Raw genomic sequence first — 26,359 nt, 5'->3', positions numbered from 1 at the left:
ACAGACAAAAGTTAAAGTGCAGTTGATTCATTGGCTCCTTTAAGAGGACTGGCATCTGGACCACATGCACTTCAAAGTCAAATGCTATACTGAGATGTGCTGCTTTGAAGTACAGCTGCTGATCCAGACAAATTTTGGAGCCTACACCAGCATATGAATCTGCTGTACTCTGAAAAAAAATCCATTTCAGATGCCAGTTTTTACTCAGTTTAGAAAATTGCTGTCTGGATCGGCTGAACTTCAAAGCTGAACATCGCAGTGCTGCATTTCTCTTTGAAGTACAGCTAATCCAGATAGTGGATTTTCTCTCCCTCCTTTTTTTTTTTTTTTTTTTTTAATTAGTTAAAATTGGCATCTGACCTTACTAGTATTTCTCCTTACCATCTGCACATTCTTTTCCCTTCTCCCTTATTTCCTCATCTTTTGACCTCTGGAAAATACAGCAAGATTAACAATCTTGTTAGCCCCTGCACTACCAAAGCTACTATAGGAGGGGTGGTTGTGGGGACAGCCGATATCAAGTTACATAATGGACAGTGGCCAATTACTGCACATGGTTTGTCATAAAGTTTGTTAAATAATACTTAATTTTACCATCCAAGAAAAATAAAGCTCCAAGCAAATCCTTCGTAAATATTCACATTCAAAGCATTTGTAACATTCTCAGGGTTCAGCTAACTCACTTTAACGGCCACTAGCACCGGTTTAAAAAGTAGCAGAGCTTGATAGCATTTCAACTTTCAAAAAATTTCAGTTATTTTGTCACAGAAAGGTCTCCTTCACAGGCAAGTCAGGAAAGCCTTAAGGAAATGGTTTTACTAGAGAAAGAACGAGATTACTACAGGCAGAATTTGCACAGCTTCTGGCAAGGGGAACCAAGGGTAAATGCAGTGCCCTCACCAGGACACACTCCCAAATGATACACACATCAGGGATGCTGCCATTTGCTACTGTGTTAAAGGACAAATCATAAAAAAACGTTCAAAAGACAAAAAACAAAGCAAAAAACCCCCATCCAAATACATGCTAGTACAAGAGGACAATTTAATGACAGCATCTCTCATTTGCTAAGAAATAACTCTGGAGAGAAAAAGGACTGGACATCGACCAGCATTTTATTTACACAGATCATGAGACATGTCACTCAGGTGATCTGTCTTTGTCAGGCAGTCTTTAATTGGAAAATTCCTAGAGAGAACTCATGATCCCAGTAGGAGCTTATTAAAAACTAAAAACAAAAGGAATTGATAGAAAAGCCCAAGGAATGGACAGAGAACTCAGGTTACACTGAATGGCAAGAGTCAACTGCCGCCAGCATAGGGAGAGACACTCAGGATGGGATGCTGGATTTTGAATGAAAAACTCTCAGTGGTGTTATTAGTGAGTATTTTTAGCATTAAAAAAAGTCTAATTGGATAGATATAAATATTTTAAGCTTGTTTAAAAGATATTTTATGGTTTGCTTACAGTAATACTCCCAAGCTTAATGTAAAACTTGCTATAAAATATTCAGCAGCCTTTTTATAACTAGCCTTAAAAACAATTTAAAGTCTTAGTGTTTTATTTTTAATTATTTTTAAGTCAATGTATTTTAGTCCTCAGATAAAGGGAGCAGGGGTTTGCAATTCTAATTCAAATTATATTTTCAGAGAGTTTGGTGAATTGTATGTACGTATATATGTATGGGGAGCAGAGAAAGGAATTTCCTGAGTTCTAAATTCCTTCAATTTCTGTGATTTTTTAACTTTAGCATTTAGTTTCTTTTTAGAGACCAGGTTAAGGCCTGTGCTTAAAAACAAGTTTACCATGACACAGTAAACATCATTTATATCCTTTACTGAGGATCTGGGGGTAGGACTGTAACCCTGAATTTGTTAAAACATAGCCTCGTTCCAGCAGGCATTTTTTGATTTCTATCATCTGTAATCAAGAACTGCATTGCACACTGATTTTGAAAAATCTCTCAGATTCTCTTAAAACTATAACCATAACCAGTTTTATATGTATTAAAAAATACTGTAAATGTCACTAATCTGTATCTTCTCTCCTTTGTAGCTTGCATGGCTGGGACTGAACTTCTATTTGTTTATTGATACCTTCCACTGGTACGAAGATGACAATGCTTACATTTATACACGGATTATGCTGGGAGTAAGTATGAGTTTGATTGTTAAAGGGCTTCACAAGAAGAATGCATTTGTAGTCTGATTTTATTTACATCCTTCATAAAACTTACTTCAACAGTAATTTTCCCATATAAGAGCATTATACTAATATAGTATTTTCTTTCTTTTGCTCTGCCTATAACAAGCTTGTAATTTAATTTCTTTATGCTGTTATATGTACAGTCAACCCTGGCTTGGGCAAGAGCTTCTGCAACGTGCCTTAATTTTAACTGCATGCTAATCCTGTTACCAGTCTGTAGAAACCTTATTTCATTCTTAAGAGGAGCAAGCATTGTAAGTACCATTTCTCAAATAGCCATATTATCCTCTTTTTTATTTCTATAGTTCAGCAGTATTATCCATATCAAACATTTTCCAAGGAATTTTAATTTCTGATAGAGAAGCCTGTACACTATTGCCTAGTTATTACGGTTTAAATTGTCAGTATTCATGACTGAAGAGAAACAAATGACTTGTTTAACATAGTGCTCTAAATGCAACACTGATTTTGGCAGCTGCTGCATAGCATGGTTTCATGAAGGGAAAAGTGAGTAGCTACAAAAAAGGCACATAATAATGCCACTTGGCCAAATGGAGAAAATTCATATCCATCATGTGTATTCTCTCTGGCTGAAAAGTGAAAATTGGAGAAATAAAATGTTCAGATAGATAGAAATGTTCTAAGGACAATAATGAACATGTTTAAATACTTCTTTCTGAGTGGCCACCACTCAGGTCTTTCTTCATTTGTGGTAAATGCATTTTTGTAACAGAGGCATTCACATTAACCTTGGAATCACACACGGGAATTACTTAAGGCTTTAGCTCTATTAGCTATAACTTCAACTTGCATTGAATTATTCTAGTCAGAGCAATCTCAATGCCACATGTTTGGGTAAAAATCACTGATCACTTCATGACTCCAGAAACAACAGGAATTTAGAAATTGTAAGATAAAATTATTTTATAATAAGCTGGTTCTTATTTCAGTTCTACTTTTTTTTTTTTTTTTTTTTTTTTATTCTGTGACTGTTAGGCTTAGATGTTAAGCAGTCTTTAGGCTGGGGACCAACACTTACATAATTGTTTGAGTTCAGGAGTTTAACATTTACAAAAACAAAGAGAAAAGGTCTCCTGGCCTTCTGATTCAGTTTTTGAATTAGCACAGAATATATGTATGCCCACTTAGATGCTGAGTAAGAACTCGGAGAACTGGAACTCTTCTCACAGATAATATTTTGCTCTTCTGGATGGTATTCTGCTCTTGAGGAGCATGGTACAGAGCAACTTGACTGCTCCAGCACAGCCAGCACCAGGCTGGATCCAGTGCCTCTCCAAGGAGGTGCTGTATATTGACATCGCACCCTGTGGTGCTCCAGATTTTTGGAAGACATGTTAGCTGGCAAACAATGTGGATATGTGCCAGGATCTTTGGCATGGCACCATGCCAGGTCATGTGAGTAATTCAGACACCCACACCACCACTCAGAGACCGAATTCTGTCCATGAGTGCTGTCTGGGTTCCAGCAGAGTGTGTTAGTTTGGGCTCAGCGCAGACAGCCCCTGGCCCCAGGCTGGGGGCACCCAGCTGGCTGTGAGCAGGACACTGCAGAGCCCTTCCAACAAAGGGAGCACGGCTCAGGAACACATCACCTGAGGTCTAGACAGCCTCACCCTCCCGGGGTGTGCATTTCCTCAAAGCACAGAAAATGTTTTCATTGCAAGCTGGCTTTGCCAGCACTTCAACTCTGCTAAGTCACAAAGCAGTGGTGGCCCAGCCTGGTGCCCTTATACCAGTAAATGAGTGAAGGTCAGCTCGGATAAACCACCCACAAATCACAGCTAAGTGTAGCAGAGCTTTATCAAACCCTTTTTTGAGCCCTTATATAGCATTAATACCTTCAGAAACCCTGGAGTGCCACTCAGGAAAGTTACTTGAGTCCTAAAACTAACCCAAAACTTCCACTGAATTCCTTCAGCATTCCATTTTCAATGTACTGAACTCTTCTCCTCTCCAAAATGTGAGTTGTAAACACCAAAAGGAATGATATAAAACAAGTTCTGCTTTTTCACCAAGTACTGTGGAGGAGCACTGAGGAGACAGCTTGACAAAAACATCACATTTCACAAGATGGTTGCCTATGGAATAGCGTTAAATGCAAGTAAGCTTTTTCAGTTTTATTTTTTTCTTCTTTGCCTTTGAACTGTTTCGAATTTCACAGTGATTCTGCCTAATGCTGTAATCCCCATCAGCTCTGAGATGTGATATTTTAGTGCAATCATTTGTTGACTGCAGCTTTAAATGTGTGTAGGAGTCCCATCTGATTAACTATTTGTAATCTTCTTTGCTTGAGAAGAGTTTGACTGTTAAGGAAATAAACTTTCAATCTGAATAGTAATCATCAGTTGCCACTTAGTTCATCTGACCAACATGTGTGCTTTTAAAATTTAGTGTGAGTAACTGTCATTGAATCCCTGAGGGTAGATGTTTGGGGAGATGACATAGCATTACTGTCTGACTCTGTAAGGAAATAATGCTTATGAGTCACACCACACATCTGCCCACCAACACATCTTCACTGATTTTTCAACAAGGTAATAAATTTAATCTGAATTTGAGAGAGGGAGGTGTCTTAAAAACGATGGATTTCTAGATAATTATTTTTAGTGAGTGACTGATCCAGGAAACAAATGCCCTCCTTAGGGGAAAAACAGCAACTTGGGAACAAAATTTATCTATTCTGTTGGTCCTAGTGACTTATTGAGGTGTTTGTTCACCTGGCTAGGAAAAACACATGGCACTTTTCTGTTCCCTAAGTAGGAAAAGGACCTGGAGAAGACTGAATTTTGTGGGAATTCAGAGGACATGAGGGGAACAGGAGATAGTGTGAGGAAAAAGGATGTTCAGTGAGGAATGAACGAAAGCCAGTGTGAAGAGCATGAGCACACAGAGATGGAGAGGTATCTGAGATTAGACTGATAAGATAGATAGATAGATAGATAGATAGATAGATAGATAGATAGATAGATAGTTCATTCTCTTAGAAAATGGGAAGGAGACAGAGAAATTAATCAGGGCTATTTGCAAGCATGAGATATTGCAGGGTAACTGCTCTACCCCCAGGCTGTCAGGGAGGATTCTGGTCCCAATATCTTCTCCAGCCTGCGTGAGGGAGCTGCTTTTGCGTGCATAGGCTGTTAATGTCCTCATGCAGTGAGACAACAACATGAAGTCAGGACTGCCAACAGGAACCAAGAGCTAAGGTTTGTCTTCTGTATGTCACGCTAAAGAATTCCTAGAGGAAGGCTACAGGATGCAAACATTCATCTTACAGTGTATTATGATGAATTACTTATCTGTCATGTCCACTCATTCATCAGAGATCAGTTTTACCACAGAACAGATTCTTACAGACTGCAACATTACTTCTTTAACTAATAAACCAACCCAGGAATATAAATTAACCAACTTGGTGTATAACATGTCATGTTCCAAAAAGAAAACAAAACTGCACAGTCAAGCCTTTTATGTTTTGGGGTTTTACATTAATCTTAAAATGTTTGCTAGTGCATTAATGTGGACAGTTTGGGAAGTGCAAGTCAATCAGAAAAGTGATTACTTTAAAGGTTTCACTAATTTCAAGGAAAAAGACACAGAAGCCAATGTGAAATGACAGAAGGCATGATCATAGAATTCTCATTTAAATCGCTCTCTAGGGAGAAATCAAGGGTTCAATTTTGGGTTGTTATTTAGACTGGTTTACTTTTTTTCTAAAATATAAAATGGAAAAATAGTTGATGAGATATTTGAGAAACAAGATTCAGCACAGGGAACTCTAATAAGCAAAGCATGACAACCTATGAATTCCTGCTTCCTTAACAGTCAAGTGAGAAACATTTATCATATTTGGAAAAACACTACATCACTGTATAGTCAGACTTGTGTAAAGAATGGCCAGAAACTCAATTGCCTGAAATTCAATTTTAAGTTCACAGAAAAATAAAATCTACAGAACACATTGTGACAGAAAAGTAACATTTCAGAGTGGTACCCACAAGTACACTGAATCCTTTATAATAAAATCTAAGTGTTAAATAGATGCAATTTTCCTCACAACTGACACATTTTTTATCCTAGTACTACCTATATTGCCTTTTATTACACAAAAACATAGTCAACTCCTATTAGTCTATTGCAATTTAGTAATTCTTAGTTAAATGGATGTTCACCCATGTATGATCAATAGACTAAATGTGGCAGCAAGAAGTTAAACCAATTTGAAGATCATATCAGTAAGCTTAGCCTCACAACATAAAATTATAAACTCCTTTATTATTAAAGTAACATGTATTCATCTTGGCTTGCCAGGTGGTGCTATTCCAGCATGTTCATTTAATAGTGCACTAAAAATAGTGCAACATTAGTATTGTCTGGCTTCTAAGAGGCATCTAGCTCAGTTGAGGTGTGCCTGGCCTTCGAAAAAGTACATTTGTACCTTTAATTTTTCATCATCTCTAACACAATTTCAAGAACAGGCTTTAATTGGTCAGGTTATAAAGGGATATAATTAGATACTAGTGGAAGAGGGAAGTTGGAGGAAAGAAAGAGAGTAAACAATGCTATCTATAATCAAGGGCATCATTGAAAATTCAGTAAAGGGAATTCTGCTTAGTTTGGCTTCCTGCATTCTGCATGCCTGTCTCTGATAAGAGCTGTCTGGGAGTTATTCAGCCACTAATAAATCTTCCTTATAGGCCCGTAACTCTGCTAGAATAAAATCAGAGTTTCATGCACTCTCAGTTTGATCACTGCAAATAATTCTTGGCTTTGTAATGGAAAAGAGACTTTTCAGTTGAGACACAGTGGACTGAAACTTAAAGACACTACAAGAGATAGTAATAATGTTTTCTACACCTACCTCTTACTGTACTGTTTTCACCCTCTCAAAAAAGCACATTCATACGTTTTCTGAAGTGGAGAGTGTTGGGGGATTTTTCTTTTTTTACTTTGATATGTTGGGCCTATCTTAAAGAAGAAACTACTTGCATTGTTGTGGTGTTTGCAAAAAGGTCATATAGATATTTTGCTCCATCAGTCTTTGAATTACGATATTAATAAAATGTAAGCAATTCAGGGAAAATAGGGGAAGGACAGCAAGGTTGTTTGGAGTTAGGCTGTTTGAAATGATGATTCCTGCTCCTTAAAAATTCCAGCAATGTATTCTTCTTTAAAAACATGAAAAGTGCAGAAAGATGTATGGTGATGCCAGGTGTGTTTGGCTTCTGACAAGCACTGAAAAATCTATAGCTAAAAATACTAGGAAACCTTTCCATTTTCAACCACTTTTTGGTAAACTATGTGAATGGCTTTGGTGACCCGAGTCACATTTTTGTGTAAGTGATTAAGTCTTCAGGGAAGAAGATGCCAATCTTCAAAAGAGGTTTAGCTGATATGTGTTGTACAAAAAATCAAACTGCCATTAAATGTCGGGGTTTGTTTTTTTTCAGTCTTAATAAAAAAAAAGACTGAAAACGTTTAAAACCATCTTTTTTGGGGGAAAGGAAATTATATTAAATTGAAGATTATAGGATTTCAGTTAGGATAAAAAATGGTCCAAATCTTGTTCTTCTTTGATGTTTATAACCATTCTTAAAACACAATGTAAGCACACATGTGGTCACTACTTTAATTTTTATACAACCTGCACCTTTTTAGTCTACAAAGCCATAATGAAGTTGAATTAGGGGTTCTGAACAACTAGGAATGGCAGAAGACAGTGGGTGGCAAAAAGAACCCCAGCTTTGGTCAGGAGCAGAAATTTTCATGCTTGGGTTATCTGCCTGAAAAGTTTTGCTCTTTCCTGTGGGTAGAAAGGCCAGGATTTGACCCTTTGACTTTATCATTATAGGCTGCTTAATCAAAATGTTTAACTGCTGGCAGCAAGCTCCAATTTGATTATTATCCTGTACAGGCATGCAGAAAAAGAGAGAGTGAAATCTTGTCCACAGATAAACACATGAAATTTCTGTTTAGTTCAATGAGAGTTGTGCATGCTTCACTGAAGGCACAATTGGCTGAATAAGAGTAGCTAAATTGACCATACTTTCAAGATAATTTAATTACATCTCTTTGTATTTAAGGATATGTACAGTAAACACCATGATCTAATAGCAACTCTTTTCCTCCCTCTCTCCTTCCAATAAAGCCTTTTATTTGATCTCAGAGGTGGACTAGATAGAACATCTCAGGGTCAAATACAAATTAATGTATGTTAAGTGCTTTAGAGGTTCCAGATGTCATTAAAAACAACAAAAATCCTTCAGTCTTTTGCGAACTGTTATAAAAAAGAACTTTGTTTAAAAGATTGGATTATTTATTCCATATGTTATATTTGGACATCCAGAATGAGGAAAAAAAATTGAACCGAAAATTCTGAGATGTAGCCCATTAAACTTTGCCCTTGTGGTTATCTTAGATAAGTGGTCCAGAGGAAAGAACTACAAACTGTGGTAAGCTCAGATTTTAGAAATTTGCATATTAATTTTGGAATTGCTTAGTAAATTCTATACACTGCAGATGCAAAGACCTTCAAAAATGCAGTTTAGGGATGTAGAATATTGTAGTTAATGGCAATGTGTTCACTGCCAGACTTTTTATTCTGCTACAACTATTATATATTAAATGAACCACACTGAAAATGGAATTAGATCTTTGCATTACACTTACCATCCAGCTATAATTCATTTTTAGATTGCATCATTTTTTGCTAGCAGCCAAAAAAATCCCTCAGAAGTATTAATCTAATAAGACTCTAGGCAATATATAACATCATGGGAGACTCAGGTAAACCAACATATTCAGTACATCATTAGTTTGAATGTAATATTTTTAAATGTTCTGTACATTAACATCTACCACAGAATAGCCTGCAGAAAATAAAAACAACAACAACTCTCCTGTTCATTCTGGAAATCTTCTACACTTGTAATATGCTCTACCTGTCACATGAAAGCTGGAGAGAATGTCACCCGTAAGGGAAGGTGCGGTAGATCCCAAAGAAGAAGGTGTGATGATGTTTCCATTGACTCTGACACACAGGGAAACAGAACAGTGTGCAGATGGGAAAGACAGTGTCCTCTGATAGCCTGCAGAAAAATCCTGCTAGGCTAGGTTGCTGAAAGTGAATCTCTTCCTCCAGGAGAAAGTTGCAACAACTCCTCATCAAGTATAGTCTCAAGACCTTCTTGAGAAACTGTACCCATTCAATCTATTTTTTTTTTTTCTGTCCAAGACTAGAAATACTCTGTTAGGAAATGTGGACCTCTGTCTATCTGGAGAAAATTAGCACCTCATTTCACTCTCAACACTCAGCATTTACCAGATAGCATTAGATATTCTGTCACTGCTGACATGACTAGAACTTGGGAAAATCATGTAGAATCCTTCGCTTTGGGAAAAGTACAAGATTTTGTAGCTTTCTAAAGAACAGAAATGTCATCATTTCATGTGAATATTTTATAGTCTGCAGTATCACTTTAAAAAAATCTACTGCTTTGAAGGTGAAAGGGAGAAAGTGTCTTTTGTTATGAACACAGATTCAAACCTCCACAATTAGTCAATGTCACAATTCTAAATGAGCAAAGATAATCCAAAACCTGCAGCTGACTGCAGGCTGCAGACAACCTCTGGTAAAATAGCACTATGGATCCTAACTGTGTGAAACTCTCTTAGTCCCTAGGCTATGGGGACTGTTACATCATACCAGAGTTATAAAGAGTATCCTGTAGGTATAGAGGGCAAGAGGCCCAAGTTACAGTAATCACTAGTAGATGACAAAATAAAACTGCTTAGTAGATGCCTGCTTAGAGACTCATTTATCAGGGTTTTCCATCCTTCAAAAGTTTTCTTTACTCTTTCCCTTAGCCCATATCAACAATGTGCAGCATGTGACTCCACAACTTACCAAACACAGCAATCTGTTATCCCACACTCCTGTCCTACGAGTGAGCTCTTTCAGATGTCAAAGAAATCAGGTCCTCATCAAGCAGTGACTTGGTTCCCTTCCAGCTGGATCAGATAACATCCTTACCAGGCCAAAACATCTGTTCTGAAAGAAGCCCCTTGTAGGAACAGTTTCCCCCTTCCCACTCAGCACTTAAATGTGCTGTTACACTTAAATACATAAACAGTGTTTATACACTGCTTATACACCAGTTGTACACTGGGGAACAGATTGCCACAGCCCCCACACAGCTGCCACCTAAACCATGCAGCTCAGAGCTTCTTGGGCTCTTGGGTTTTGACAGTCTAAATCCACACATCTCATTTGCTGCTTGTGGTTCAGCGCCACTTTCCTTCCAGTGTCCCAGCACTGCCAGGGTGCTGGGAGCACACTCTCATGCACAGGCTCCAGGAAGCATTTCTCACCTGATGCTGGCAAGATTGTTTCACATGCAGCACCTAATCAATCCATAACAACACGTGCAGGACACGCCAGGCCACTGAGTCCAGCACCCTCTGATGCCCACAGTCACGTCACACACACAGCTTCATAAAATGACCAACCTTCGGCTGAAAGCTGCTTAGATCGCTTGAGCCCATTATCCCCTTTATCGAAAGGTTATTTTAGAGTCTTATTCCTTTGATGTCTTCAATCTGTCTTCTAATTTTCAGGCTCATTTTATCTCTCTGCAGTTCATACCCATTTGGATTCAGTCTCCATCCTGCTGAAGCTATTCCAGCTTGTATAAATAATTTATTATTCATTGGGCCAAAGATTCAGGAGAAATGGGAGGTTGATTTTGCAGTTTGGGTGCTCAGGATATTCACTTGGGATGCCTATGTCAATAAATATTGGATTATTTTTATTAAGGGCTTCATCAGGAGACAGCTCAAAAGAGAATAACCAGTCAACCCAGTGACTAGGACATGTGATTTGGTTTAAAGCCTTACTTTAAATTTAATGTAACAAGGATTTTAAAATAGGTCTTTCATCACCCAGTGAATATCTAACCATGAGGCAATGAGGTGAAGCAGGTGTCAGGGAGTGGTGGGGGGAGTCCCTAAGTTAACATTACATTTTGAATGCAGTGCATCCTGACAATCAACCAACCACAGCACATCTACTGCTCTACAAGGATCACCTCAGAAGTACAGAGCGAAAATAGCCTCTCTCCATCTTGGACACGTGGGATAACCTACTGTTGGGGGGAATATTTTACCTTCTTGAATTGGCTGCTTTAACCATTTCTGTGGCAGCATCCCACTTTAACTCTTGTTCCCATGGACACAGCTGTCCCCAGGTGCTAAAGAGGAGCTGGACTCCAGCATGTGGAGTTAGGGAGCCCACTAAGTGGGTAGGCACATAAAAGATCAACAGTACCAAGGTCCTTATGCATTTAATCCTGTGTTTACATCTATGATTAAACAGTGATTCGTATAGTAAGACATTACTTTCATCCACATAGTCACAATTTTAAAAAAAGGGGAGAAAAAGGCAGCGAGAGGTGAGAAGAGAAGAGAAGAGAAGAGAAGAGAAGAGAAGAGAAGAGAAGAGAAGAGAAGAGAAGAGAAGAGAAGAGAAGAGAAGAGAAGAGAAGAGAAGAGAAGAGAAGAGAAGAGAAGAGAAGAGAAGAGAAATAGAAGAATTTTTTTGAGAATATTGTTCAGGGAAGAAGATCATATTTGGTTTACTACAAATACTGCCTTTTAGAAAGGTTTTTTAAATGGTCAGGGACAGAAACAGATAACCACTGAAAGAGAGATGATAACAGGAAGCTAATTATAAAAACTAGAAATAGCTGTACTGTAAACATAATTATCTTTCATTGTCATTTTTTCATCCTATGGCATTTAATATCTTGCATTAATTACAACTTTCATGTAATGGATTTGAGAATCTCTCATATTGAAAAATGAAACTGCACCTAGCTTGATTACAACTTTATCTATGTTAGCCAATAATAAAACAAAGTCCTTCTTTTTCCATTCTTGAAATTATACTCTTTCCACCAAGAAAATAATTACAAGAGAGTTCTTACTTCAGTCCAAGGCATTTTTCTAAACTGACCATTTCATATACCTTTTGGGAGCAGGCCAGAAGCAGAGGCAATATATGATACTCAGGACAAATCAGATCTAACACAGCGATTTGCTCTTCTCCCTTTAAATCATAGTTTCTGTGGCTTCCTCAGGCTCCACCTGCATAAAGTAATGCTACAGCTATTTGTTAATAGGGGACAGATATTGAAAGCACCTCAAGTGCAAATTGCAAACTGGTCCATGCCTAAGCCAGTCAACTCTGTGTCCTGTGTAGCAAGGGTAAACCACAGCACATCCTAGTATATTAATTAAAAATAGGAATTTTAGTCAGTTTACTTAATTTCAAACAATTTAAAGTCTGAGGCATACACTTTTATGTCAGCTCTCGAGAGGTCCTCCTTTGATGACACTGGAGACTGCAGGGCACTTGACTGTAAACCTGGGAGGTGACCCTGGAGCTGTTCCTGTCCTCTCCACTGTGAAGCAGTCTCTTCATATTAGACATGCAGTTGATAAAATTCTCTTTTTATTGTCAGCTTAATCCATGCACAACTCTCAATTTATGCCTGAGCTTTTCAAATAGTTCACAGTGTGCATAATGAAGTTCCTTCTGGCACTGTGGGCACATACAAATGTCATTTCACACCCCTCTGTCTCTCCTGCAGCCATCCATATTGTTGCCCACTCCATCAACATCGAGCGCTATCATTCCAGCCAGTCAAAAGAAGCTGGAGAGTTACGGAATAAACTTTCTGGTCTTGGCAAGAGCCCAAATGAAAGCTACTTGAACCCGATCAGGACCTATGAAACAGTAAGATGTCACTTTTTAGGTTTCCTCATCCAAAAAGTTTTCCTCTGTGAATTCTATTGTCAGTAAAACTGCATTTCAAAGCCTTTTAACCAGAGCGAGAAGGTGGTGCCAAAGGTTAACCTCAATTTCAGCTGAAAACACTTACTCAGAGCTGCAATTTTCAGGTTACTAAGCTCAAAGAAATGTCTATAGTATTTTAATTAGTTTGTCAGGAGACAGCTGGTGGGGGGAGGATAAGGAGTGTTGTGAAGAGTAGGCAATTAAATAAACCTGCAAAGAATTTTAAAGAACCCCAAAACTAAACTATCAATACATGGAACAAACACAAAGTCTTTTCAGAAAGGAAAGGAATAGCACTTCACAATATTTTGCATTTGCTGCTTTTTTGTATCTCCCCACGGTGGTGCAGCACCTTCCCCATCTGGGGGCTGACTCTGCCTCCTTAGGTGTCAAATGTGGCTGCTCAGGAAAGAGCTCCTGTGAAACCACCCAGGGGGTTGCTGCACACAGGAAACAGTGCAGGGGCAAGCTAGAGCTGCTGTGTGAGCCTACCAGAGCTAGGACCTTCAACCCATAAATGGTTCTGCTTGTTTTGGGGAAAAAAGTGACCGTGCCTCCTGCCCACTTTCTTGGATAACTCACAATAGCATTATAATCTCTCCCTTATAATATTCATAACATAAAGAAAAGCTGAGCATGCAGAGGATGCATGTAAACCATGCAAAAGTTAATCAGCTTTTTTCCATATTCCATAAAAGCACACATAGCATTTGTGCTATGTTTCCTTGTGTAACCTGCTTCACAGTTACATATTCCAGGGTTGAAACGGCCCTGGTGAGGCTCCCATGCATATTGTTCTGCTCTTTAGAGAATGCCCACGGTCGGCATGAAATAAGGACTGCCTGAACACCGTGGATTGGTGCTCTTTCGAAGAGGGGTGTGCTCCACTGAAACAAGAAGCCAAGTGAGAAGATGGCTGGACAGCCATGGATAGGATTCAGCAGTGTTTTTAAGCTGCAAAATTTGTTCTGCTTTTCCTTAGTTTCTTTCCAGTTTAGATACCACAGGGTTTCCATCCTTCAAAATATAGAAGTAAACAATTTCAAATTTGAAGAAAATCAAGCAAATTGACATAATCAATGGTATGAATGCAAAATTTTTCCTGTTAGTGTTGACAAAGCAGTCAGGTTCATCAGAACAGGACAGCAAGCCAAGGGCTCAGCTTCCCAGTCTTTCAGTACACCCAATGACCACTTTCATTACATGCCCACGAGGTGCTCCCCAGGAGCAGAACAAAGCTCCCAGCTCTGAGCAGGAGCTTATCATCTTTCAGTAAGCAGTTTTTTTCTCTCCACTAAGCCTTCCCATAGTAATATAATTCTGAGGTAGGCCTCTAATTAGCGTTAAGATCCTAAATACCCTTGAGGAGGAAGGCTGGAATATTTTGAGATCCTTTCTCAGATTTCTCACAGCAATACACTCCACAATTACCTTTCAATTTACAGCCTAGATTTTACTCTAACCTCTAATATTTATATTTCTTTTATCACTCACTTGTGTCTCAGTAGCTAAACTCAGAATTAATAAATTATGAAGGGAAGCAAACAAAAGATTGTTTCTAACTTCAGAGAAGAAAGTTCTGAGATCAACAATTCAGGCTTTCTTTTCAGCTTCATCCAAATGTCTTTGACATTTTGCCTTTTTTCATCTCAACATCCAAACTAGCCATTGTAGTGGAAATGTTCAAAATATCACCTAGATCTATCCTGTTAATATGTAATAGGATCTGAACACACTCTTCACAGGTGCCAATTTGAAAATGTACTGTGTGCTGTCAAGTGTGAGCATTTGAAAGAATGATTTTACTGTAAAAAGTGACTGTAAAAATGGCACTGTGGAATTTTATCACCTTAGGATTTCCATATCAAATGAGTGCACTTTACAAATACAATAGAGGGTTGTTTTTTTTCTCCTAGTGTATTAAACTGTAAAACCAAATCAGGATCCAGAAGACGTGCTGGGCTCCTTCATCCCTATGCATCAGCACTGGGAAAACAGATATACATGCTTTGTAGGCCAAATGGGGACTTCGATGGCATATTTAGCTTGATTCTCATCTTGCATGTGAGATTTTTATTGTTGTTCTTATGATTTGCACTCTAACTGCAATCAACATCTCAAAATATATCTTCACTCTCACTACTCTCACTTCAGTTTATTTTGGTGAGTTTAGACAGATATACCAGACCTCTGCTGACATCTGTGAGTCATGAACAAAAAGGAACATATTCCAGTCCAGCATACTGATGTTTCATCACTGACAAGCATAAAAATTTTAATATAAATATGTATTATAAAAAATAAACCCAAGTATTATGCAGCGTCTCTCCAGACAAATGTAAAAAACAGGTAAACAAGATGGGTTTTGTGGGTAAATGGGATTATGCCATCTTTGTGTGCCATTTCAGGGCTGCTACCTACAGGCCCACAAACTTTGAGGTAAAGTAAGCACTAAAGAGTTCCACACCTTTATGGTTGCAGGTGTCTTAGCACCTCACTTTATCACCCTCACATAAATAAGCTGCTTTCTAGTGCTGTTTTCTTTATTAGACTTCTAGGTTTAATCTTCTCATTTCTCTAATAATTTTTCTTTATTTGTGACATACTTTCATTGAGGGTGTAAGTAACCAAAATTGATAAAAGTATGAATGAGACTGTCTCATTTCCTCCTTTCAATTCCTGAAACAAGTAAGTGGCAGCAAGTGTTTGAATATCTGCTGGGAATAAGCCTGAGTAGAACTGGACCAGAGGGAAGCCTTGCTGTTCTGTGGTAAAATGGAGGATGGTCTTGCCTCCATATCTTGTTCTGGTTTTGTTTCTATGCTGAAAATTTTGGCTTCCTGTGTAATAGTAGCAACAGTAGCAATAATAAAAACAACAGAAATAGTAATAAAAGTAACAGTTATAACAACAAAAACTACTACTTCTAATACTAATAATGTGTTCTTATTCTAGAACACAACAGGACAAGTACTAACCACAATAGCCGGAATAACTGGAGTTGTGATAACTGTGGCTTTAATTCTGATCATGACTTCATCCACTGAGCTCATCAGAAGGTCATGCTATGAGGTTTTCTGGTACACCCATCACCTCTCTGTGGTTTTCTTCACTGGTTTAATAATCCATGGTATGGGGTAAGTGTTTGTGTAAACTCCATGGGATACATGTACACAGTTTGATATGAAACACCATCCAAATCTACAGTCCCATGCTTATCTACTAACAAAATGCTGGGATCTTTGGTGAGATTACAAAATGAAAACGTTCTAAAATTAAAGTGCATCACTTTTCTGATGAATGAAAGCATCCTTCAGTTTATTCAACCACTCTTCTACCATCCAAAACCTGTACCTTGTCAATGAATGAACTTTCATGCTTGGGAACTGAGGATGTTACAGACCAGGAATCAAACCTTTGTGGCTTCAAATAAGCAAGGGATAGACCTTATGCTCATAGCTTTTGTCAGGCATATTGCAGGAGACCTTCTCAGAACTTGATAAGCTTTCAGCATGTCTTCTACCCTATTGTAGGTGTCTCTGTGGCCATTCTCCTCTGCCTCTATAAATGTAAAGTGATTTTGACCTTTCTCTGCAAGGACGAGAACCCTACATTTCCTCACCATGCAGACATACTGTGTAGTAGTGCCACGTACTATACTACAAACCAGGCTTAAATGATTACAGTAACAAAAATTCAGGCTTATGACTAGCCCAGCCAGATGGCTTTTATGGACTGAGATGACTGTCTGGTTGCTGTTTGTCTCCCTGTTCCTCAGAACAAAAGAAAAGTCTGTCCTCTTAGTGAAGGATTCTAGTTCTTACAGTGAGGGACAGCAGATGCATGGGACCTTCCCTGAGAAGCTCAGGCACTGATAAATCCTCTGTCAATGCAGAGTGAGAGCAGAAGGGGCTAGAGCTGAAAACATTTCCATCTTTTGTTTCTAGCTCCACTGGCATCATCTGCTTCTCCCTTGTGTGCCACCCTCCACTTCCTTTTCTCATTTCTGTGTGATAGCATTCTTGTTAATCTACATTCACATTTTAATTCAGGGAGTGCAGTTTTGAGGCAAATCTCATGATCCTCCTCACACCCTGGACTTGGCTCATACCGTGGTACAATCCCTGGGCTGCACAACCCAGGGTTTGAGATGGAAATACATTGATAGGAACACATTGCTCTGTTCCAAGAGTTAACAAGGGATCCATTCACTGGACGAAGCCAGAGGTAGTCCTAAGCCCTAGGTAGCCCTCATTCATGTCCAGTGAGTGGCCCTCAACAAAGATTGCTTTGCTCTGTAGATCTTTTCCTGCTTGCTAGCTTGCAGTTAAGCTTTTCAGATCTGAGGATAGTCATTTGGTGTTCACAGAATGGTTTGTGTTGGAAAGAACATTAACAACCCGCTAGTTCCAACACCCCTGCCATGGAAAGGACACCTTCCATTAGGCCAACTTGCTAAAAAGCCTGTCAGCCTGTCCTGGTGATCATAATACACTTTTTATGTCTATTTCATAAAATAATCAGATGCTACTGCCCACCACTAAAGTATGTACAGACCACAATTCTTTGACAGAGTGGAAATTCCCAGCCCACAGCAGCATGTGCATATGCTCGTTCTCCAGAGGTACATGGATGGCATCACCGTGAGGCAGGGAACAGACCAGTACAGTGGTTTGTGGTGTGTTACTTTTCCCACCTCTTTCCTTGTGGTTTGAGAGTTGCCACATCCAGTTGCCTTTCAGCGTTCCGAAAGGGGGCCCAATTAATTAGTCCCATTTTACAGAGGCAGAGCTGCAAGCAAATGCTGTAAACTTTATCCTGGCCTGATTAAAATGCCCCCCTCCTGCCTCTCTCTGGCAAAACCTTTAGAATCTAACTTAGAACAGCTATAATGAACCCTTTAAAACCTTCAGCTTTGTAAGCTCCCTCTGTCTCACCAGCTGACCAGCAGTACTCAGCCACAGACTGCCCTGAAACTGGGGCACTGGCTGAAGAGCCCTACGCATCCCATTCAAGGAGCACTTGGCTCCTGGCTGGGAGTGCACTGCCCCAGGGCTTCCTCCTGCCCCAGAACATCCCTACCACTACCCTGCTAATGAAAAAGAGTCAAACCCCAAGGTTTCATCCACCTCCCACTTCCTCCTTCCCAGGTGGCTGAACAAATCTCACTCAAAACTTTTCCCTTTTCTCTCTGTCTGAACAGACAACAGAGACAAAGTATGGAAGGGAAAATTGAGAGAAACAATATGAAACAAACAGGGTTTCCCCATAAAATTAGGGAAATTCTTTCTCTGCCCATAATCAACACCAGGCAAAACCTATTTAAACTGAGCAGTCAGGATTGATATATTTTTAAAAATTCACATCATTAACATTCTCAGAAGTAAGCTAGAATTTAGTATGTTTAGAGAGTATACACCTAATTACACTCCTCCAACTTTATTTGTAGCTTTTAAAAATACATTTAGAAAGCAGGAAAGAGAAAGTCTGTCACTATAAAATTTTATCACTTTACTAAATACTACCAGATGCTCAAATACAGAGGAGGTCAAAGAGCTTACTCCAAAGAACTTGGAAATCAAATTTTGCCACATACAGTAAAATGTACATATTCTATGCAAAGGCTCTCTCCAATTCAGCTGCACTGATGGATACCAATACTATAGCACACTTCTCATCTTTTGTCAAAAATTCACTGGAAAACTAAAGGAAAGGTAATTTGAAGAGGGGAGCAGAACAGGTTTGAAATGGCCAGTTCTCAAACTTTCATTTATTACAGAACTGGCATTCGATTGCTACTGCAAAACCAAGGGAGACACAGAAACCTTGGAAAGAAGCATATCATTGATGGACATTTTTGTTTTAAGTCAGCTTGTCCGAGGTCAGACACCCAAGAGCCTGCTGCTTCACAATGTCACTTACTGTAAAGATCACTACTGGGAATGGGAGAACGTCACTCAGTGCCCTTTGCCGCAGTTTTCTGGCAACAAACCAGTGGTAAGTGTAATGTTTGTCTTCTGTTTTTAACTTATTGTCCTTTCTTGGGAGGCCAAATGTTTTAGGGAGCAGGGGGTTGGAGCATATGCCAGTGACTGGCACTTAGTGTCACGTTTGGAGAGTAGTTTCACGTTCCTGTTCCATGACCTCTCCCTGTGCATTACAATAGTGATCCCAACCTCCCCTGTAACCAGTACAGACACATGCAGGTGAAGAGTATTGTATACAATTTTGGTGTCATTAACAGCAATTTTTATTTCTGGAAGATCCTTTAGTTAGAGAACACTAACGCTCTCTTTGTTGGGTATGAATATCAAAATTTCTCTGATCTGTTGTATGCATTTATTTTGAATAATTCAGTATCACCAATATCCTTGCACAAAGATAAATTGTGATTTCCAAGAGAAAACCCTATGAGGGCAGAGATACAGAAAATACAACAGAACTGTAAAGCTAGGGATGCAAATTAATACTATTATTTTAACTAATGGTACTTTAGTATGGAGAGTTTAAATACCGAGGGAGAATAAGGTGGAGAGAAAATCATGTCCTTGCTTTGGGGCACACACTTCATACTGTCCAGTCTTGATGTCTTAAGTTGGGTAAAAAGCAGAGAATTTGAAACAGTGAATTATGAAAAGGAAAGGCAAAAGACAGGAAAAACGTCCCATGGAAGGGTGATTTTGCTAGAACAAGATTGCAAATCCACAGGGGGTAATTAAGTAGCAGACTTGTACAGTATGTCAGATGTCTTGCATACAAACAAAATCATTTAACATTTTCAGCTGAAGATTTAGGTTGCTCATATGCAAGTTTCTACTGTTTCTTCCAAAAAGAAAAATTATACCAAAGGAAATCTTAAAGTAAAGAAGAAAAATTAGCATTCAGTGTCTGGTTGCTCTTTTAATGGCTGACATAGATTTTTCTTAAACTAAACTATTGTTAGCCACTATCCAACCTGCATATTAATGAGAAAATGAATGCCTCTCTAAAAATTTCAGCTACAATGTCACCATAAAAATCAATACATGGCTACGCACCATGAATACAGACACAAGCTTGCTTCCAACAGCATGTCTTGACATTCATTATCATAAAACTAACTGGAAAGAACTTCCACTTCTCTTTGTTAAACCTATTTTGTCACACTCTCCTGCCTACCCAGGGCCACACTTGCAAAGTTACATTACTTTAAATGAATTGTGATAATACCATATGGCATATAGATCATCTATATGAACAGAGCCTTGCTGGATGTGTAATGTGCTGTATAGTGTGATACCTGCTAGACACTCAGACAAACAGCACAGATTCACTCAGAGGCTAAAAAGCCACGGTGAGGTTTGTGCAGCACCGGCAGGGGCTGGAGCAGGTGGGACAGCCTTGGAGCAGGGAGGGGACAGCCTTGTGTATGGCTGGGACACTGTGAAGTGACCAGAGGGCACGCCACGCTGGCCTGGCTCCTGGGGGAGGCCACAACGACAGAGCCCCTCTCTCAGTCACACCACACCTGCTCCTCTGCTCCATACTTCAGCAGGTAGGAAGCTGCCCAGTCTGGCTGAGGAGGATGGAGCACTTCTCTTGCACCTGGACTTTTGTCCTCACAGCCTTGCCTGAGCCATCACCAGCCCATTCTCATTACAGGAGGAAACACTACTTGGGCAAGGATACTGATGCCCTGATTAGCCAGCCAGGAGCTATATAGCTTAGGAGCCCATCTCTCCTGGTGGATGCCCCGTCGTCCCAACCTAGCCAAGAGATATTTTGGATAGAATGCTCCGTTGCACTGGAGTGATGGCACATTTAAAATCCCAGCTGAGCTCGCACAGGGTAGCCTGCAACCTTATCATTCCTGTCACACGCTTTTATTTACAGGTAGCCCAAATGGAAGGGAGGAAAAAACAGATCTCATCATTATTGTGCCTTGATATATGCAAATATATTCAAGACATGAGATTACCCACTGTGCAGAGACACCTGTAGTATTTAGGGACAACGGATGTATTGAGTTTCTGCTTTAGCTGAGAATCTTCTGGCTAATGCTGGTTTCTTCCCATTATAAAATTATGCTTTTTTTTTTTTTAAATTTAATTTTCAAGACTTAACCTTGGGAAATTGCCACTCCATCCTCTTAGCACTTTCTAAGGAAGCCACATAATTTTATGTCTTGCTACTCATAAAAGATACTTTATAATCCCTGTTAGCCAGCTTGTGGAGCAAAGTCAATGTTTCAGCAAGTAATGTTGCTCTCTGGCGATTTTAAAAGCCACATGATTGTGGAGTATTCAGTTTGCTAAAATGAGTGGTGTAATTAACAAAAGTGGAAACAAAATAGTATCTCTTCCTTGGGAAAAAATATTCTTTTAAAATCATGAAGATTCAATTATATCTAATTATCTTAGCTATCAGTGCAACTCAGTGAAATGATCAGCTCGTATACTTGAATAGCCAAGTATCTCTGATTGTTACAGTGATCAGTACATACCATTAGCAAGTACAAGCACTGCAATCATCTGCCATACTTGAAGCATGACCAACTCAGTATCCCAGACCAAAAAAAAAAAAAAAGAAAAAACATTTATTGATAAAGAGTTGACTAATGGATTAAATGGAAATGTATCCCATTTCTCTAATTGAGTACTTGGGACTTAATGTTTTCTCATGCACTGTAAGAAAACACAGCTGACAATAACAGCTACTCCTATCTGATTGCTTTGAAATACTTTAGACTTTGGGGGGGAAAAAGAGGTAAGGCTATGGGAAATATTGTATAAATGCATGCATCTATACAGCTTCAGGTCAAATGATATCTATATGTAACAACACCTAAATAGATTAATCCTTTACCTTTTAATAGGAAAATATTTTAAAGGACTTTTCTTATCCAGAGTACAGAGAGATATTAGCAGTGCTTTTGGAGTGTGTTTGTGAGGGAGTCCCATATGTCTATTCCACAAGAAAGCCAGAACAGCTACAGCAGCAACACAAATACTCTCTTGAGAAAGACAAACCAAAAATCACAGAAAATCAAGTAATTTAATTTTAGGCTATCTGCTGATTTAAACCAGAAAAGCAAAGTATTTTTGTAGGGATTCAAAATTCATCATTTTTTAATATGAAATTTTCTACAGGCTTGGAAGTGGGTTTTAAGTCCTATGGTGTTGTACATCTGTGAAAGAATTGTTAGGTTTTGGAGATTTCGACAGGAAGTCATCATTACTAAGGTATGTAATGTAGCTCACATATCTGCAAAAAAAGAAAAAAACATTATGTCAATGACTTTTTTATCATTTTTTAGGTAACTTCTCTATATTAGGAACCTCATTTTTTCATTCCTAGCTTCAGCAACTTTTCAATCATTACCATGCTTTCAGCCAAGTATTGATTTTACATTTTTCATTTATTCCAATAGCAAATCCATAAGAATATTCCACATGGGACCAAACTTGATTAATGACGTACCAGACTTTATAACACCATAACACAAACATCTGTTTGTGGTCTCTCTTTTTAATGAACCAAAACCATGTTCCACTGCAGTTAATGCCTGAGATTACCTCGACTTCTGTAGCAACACACAGTTTTACTTTAAAATCTGGAGGCTTCCGAGCAGATGAAAGGTTATATGATCAGTTAGCATATATATATTTGGAGATTCACTAATACAACTGTAACAATTTCTACCAGCTGTGTGCCAAGGAACTATTTAAATCACACCAGAATAGATTGAGGATGCTGCTATTGAAGCAACTGAGTCTAAGTGTATCAAGCCAGGGATCAGGAACAGGTGTATCTTGTGTGAGGGAAACAGGATGTTGGAAAAGTCTTGCTGTTGATTTCCCAGAGTGGCTGTGATCTGAACATCTCAGTATATTATGTGTGACATACAAAACTGCTGCTTAACTGAGATTACCTCTTTATAAAAGTATATTAAAATTTAGCTCACTGTGCTTTTTTTCTTTGTAATCCCACAGTGTTACATGAGAGTAAAACTAGGAATTAAGGAATTATTCTTGTCAATTAAGAAATGCTTTTGTCCAGGATATACCAAGAAAATTGACAAAATGTTTAATTGTTACAGCCTTTCCTCTGTGTCCTGCACACAGAAATCAAGCTGTCACACACTACATACTGTACATGCTCTCGCGCCATTGGGAAACAGCACTGTAACATGCAGGTTAGGATATCTGTGACCCAATGAAAACATACATTTACCCTTCTGAATGAAAATAAAATTTGTCCTTTTATCATTCTTTAGGTGGTGACACATTCCTCTGGAGTCCTTGAGCTTCACATGAAGAAACATGGCTTTAAAATGGGAGCTGGCCAATATGTATTTCTACAGTGCCCATCTGTCTCCCAGCTGGAGTGGCACCCTTTCACCCTCACCTCAGCTCCCGAGGAGGACTACTTCAGTGTCCACATACGGGTCGTCGGGGATTGGACTGCAGCCCTTTTCAAGGCCTTTGGAGCAGAGGAAAAAGCTTTCAAGGAGTTGTGGATGTTACCAAGGTTTGAATAAGAGACTGTATATTTTAAATTTTTATTTCTACATTTTAAAAAAAATGTTAACATTTTAATTAATTTTGCATGTTTTTATGATACATTATTATATTGTAATTCTGGAATCATAAATACATTATGCTAAAAAACACCACAAACAAATAGCCATGAAGTGGCTAGAAGCTACCCAGAAGCTACCAAGAGGATGTGATAACTAATCCAAGATTTAAAGTCCATATCAGTGTCCTTATCTCTGTTGCTACCATTTGGATCTCTAGCACCCAGAGCTACACCTAAGGATATCTATTTTGGAAGATTGTTGTTTTATAAATTACACTGGAAGATATCTGCTAGATTTGTGCCTCTATGCTTATGCTCTGATGGTACCCAAAACTTCAGTTTTTCCCTTTCAGTTACTTAGATATTTTGTGGTCCCCCCCTGAAACATCTGCATAAACCTTCTTTCCAACAGCCTCCTTCGACCTCATCTCTATTTCTCAAACCCTGCTCCACTTTATAAAGGTTATTTGTGTTCAAATTATGTGTTTTTGACATCTTAATACAACCAAAAAGTTGGTTCTCTATTGTTCCAAGTTAGAGGGGATCCTCTGAAATCAAAGGAGCCATCCTGACTTACTCCAGCTAAGGACCTGGCTCGATACAGAATGGATTCAAACCACATGGTTCTACTCCTGCACTGCTTGCAGGAACACGGGAGATTTTCAGCAGAGCCTAGCACAGGATCATTTAAATTCTGGTGGAGTGTGTAGGGCCTGGGACTGGAGGGACTGATTTCCCCCTGGAAAGCTTATAGACACCACTGAGCTGCCGAGGTTTATCAGAGGGTGGGTGCAGACAGGAAAGTCTGGTCCAGTCCTTGCATTGTATCAGTTAATAAGAATTAGAAATGAAATCAGTGCCTTTGTTAAAGGCAACTGGATGAGAAGTATGCCATTTCAGCAGAACTGGAGCAAAAATTTTGCCAAGTGATTGACAGCAAGTGTGAAAAATGAGGAAGAGAAAAAAAGTTATCAAATGTTGCTTGCCACAATGCAGGGTTGAAATTAACAGTACTGTCATATATAAACACTCCTCTTTTTAATCTTGTTAAGGTGCCTAATGACATCCTTCACTGTCTTTCTTGCAATATACCAGAAAGAAGATTTCAATAGTTAAACTAGCAATAAAGCAAAAAGCGGGTCTTTTTCACAGTTTCAATATCTAAAGTTATACACCAAATTAGTGCTCATATTAAAAAATAACATATCAGAAACTGTGCAGAAGACAGAAGATATAGCAACTGAATAATAAAGTAGGGTTAATAAAATATGTGGGGTTTAATTACTTAGAGAGGATTAAAGTGAAATGTTCATACATATATATGGGTAGCAAAGACAGTTGTTATTTCTGACAAATTTGGGAGCTAAAATCACAGAATAGACTATTCATGTGAAAATAATCAATTTTCATGTTATCTTTTCAGGATTTTGGCTGACTTAATTGCTGGTTTAATACACTGCTCCAAAATCTAACTGCTCTTACAATCAGGAGTACTACACAATCATCATGATGATCAGCAAATGTTTAAATTCTAAAAATAATCATAGAATCTGTTAATGATACTTTTTCAAAACTAAGTATTTCTCCTGCCTTCCCCATAAATCTAATTTCTTTTCTAATGAAATGGATAGGAAGAATATGGACAATCCATGGTGAGAAAGTCCATAGCCCCATTTTCTACCTTTCTTTGACAAATGCAAATGTAATTTTTTTTTGTCACTTTGTTTACTATCTTCCTGCATTCATCCACTCTACCTAGATCAAATGAATGAGTTGCATAGCTCAGTTTCTCCTTCTCCTCTTTCTCCTCCCTGCTTTGTATTTGGCTAAGCTGTATAGCTGTGGCTGAGTAAGGCATTCAAACCAGTGATGGGATCTCTGTCACCTGAGGATTTAGGAGCAGACTGACAAGATAAATCTCTTCAAGCGATGACTCAGAAATAATTGAACCTGTCTTATAGCACAGCAACAGACTAGAGATTCCTTGAAATTTCTTCCAGATCAATTTTTTTCTCAATCTACTGACAACAATGAGAATTGCTTCCAGCCTCACATTGAACTACAGAGAAAGCTTATCTGAAAGATGTTCTTAGGCACAAAACATAAATACCATAAATTAACCATATTTTACAGAAAGTTTTGACTGCTCAAAAAATACTGGTCTGGGCAATAATCTAAATAACTGTACATATTTTTTATAAAATCCTTTATGTCTAGGGTCAGATTCCAGAAGTTATGCCAGAGTAGCTGTTTTGTTTGCTACTGCACATGCAGGGCATTTCAAATATTGAAATAAAAGGGAAAATGTTTGCTAGGACTTTTTAAGAAGTAACAATAAGATTTGAGATACGTTATGTCCCTATATTTGTGTGTAGCATTGCTAGAGGATCTCCCTTCCTTTTCCTGTTAGAAGACTTCATTTTAATTATGTGTGCCTATTTGTTTTTACTGTTTAAGGATAAACTTTAAGGATGATTCATGTAATAAAGAGCACAAAACAACAGAAAATCTAAAAGGAAGAAAAAACCTTTTTTTTCCCCAAGGACTGGCTGTTGGTGAAACCATCTTCTGAGCATGTATGTTGTATAAAGACAGGGCTGGAAAGAGCACTGCAAAGTACTGTGTGTATTTACATTTCATGTTGCTAAAGGAATGAATCTGATTATTCAATAACCTTTTTCATCTCTAATTCTGACAAAAATTAATTTTTTGGCATTAGTA

At 38.5% G+C, this 26,359-nt stretch overlaps 1 protein-coding gene across 1 annotated transcript in view; it reads left to right on the top strand.

Annotated features, from left to right (window-relative positions):
• Window positions 1-1,335: 1,335 nt before the first annotated feature.
• The window catches only part of NOX3 (NADPH oxidase 3), a 39,140-nt gene continuing 14,116 nt past the window's right edge, over window positions 1,336-26,359 (top strand). The window contains exons 1-9 of the mRNA XM_066314344.1: window positions 1,336-1,380; window positions 2,056-2,151; window positions 2,349-2,459; window positions 4,243-4,327; window positions 12,873-13,018; window positions 16,034-16,215; window positions 18,946-19,075; window positions 22,207-22,299; window positions 23,334-23,587. Coding sequence (XP_066170441.1) covers window positions 1,336-1,380; window positions 2,056-2,151; window positions 2,349-2,459; window positions 4,243-4,327; window positions 12,873-13,018; window positions 16,034-16,215; window positions 18,946-19,075; window positions 22,207-22,299; window positions 23,334-23,587 — 1,142 coding nt within the window. The remainder of the gene's footprint in view (window positions 1,381-2,055; window positions 2,152-2,348; window positions 2,460-4,242; window positions 4,328-12,872; window positions 13,019-16,033; window positions 16,216-18,945; window positions 19,076-22,206; window positions 22,300-23,333; window positions 23,588-26,359) is intronic.

This window comes from Sylvia atricapilla, chromosome 3, assembly GCF_009819655.1.
Source record: "Sylvia atricapilla isolate bSylAtr1 chromosome 3, bSylAtr1.pri, whole genome shotgun sequence".
NCBI classification, from domain to species: domain Eukaryota; kingdom Metazoa; phylum Chordata; class Aves; order Passeriformes; family Sylviidae; genus Sylvia; species Sylvia atricapilla.
The sequence above is the reverse complement of the archived record's forward strand: the minus strand, read 5'-3'. Positions and strand labels throughout refer to the sequence as shown.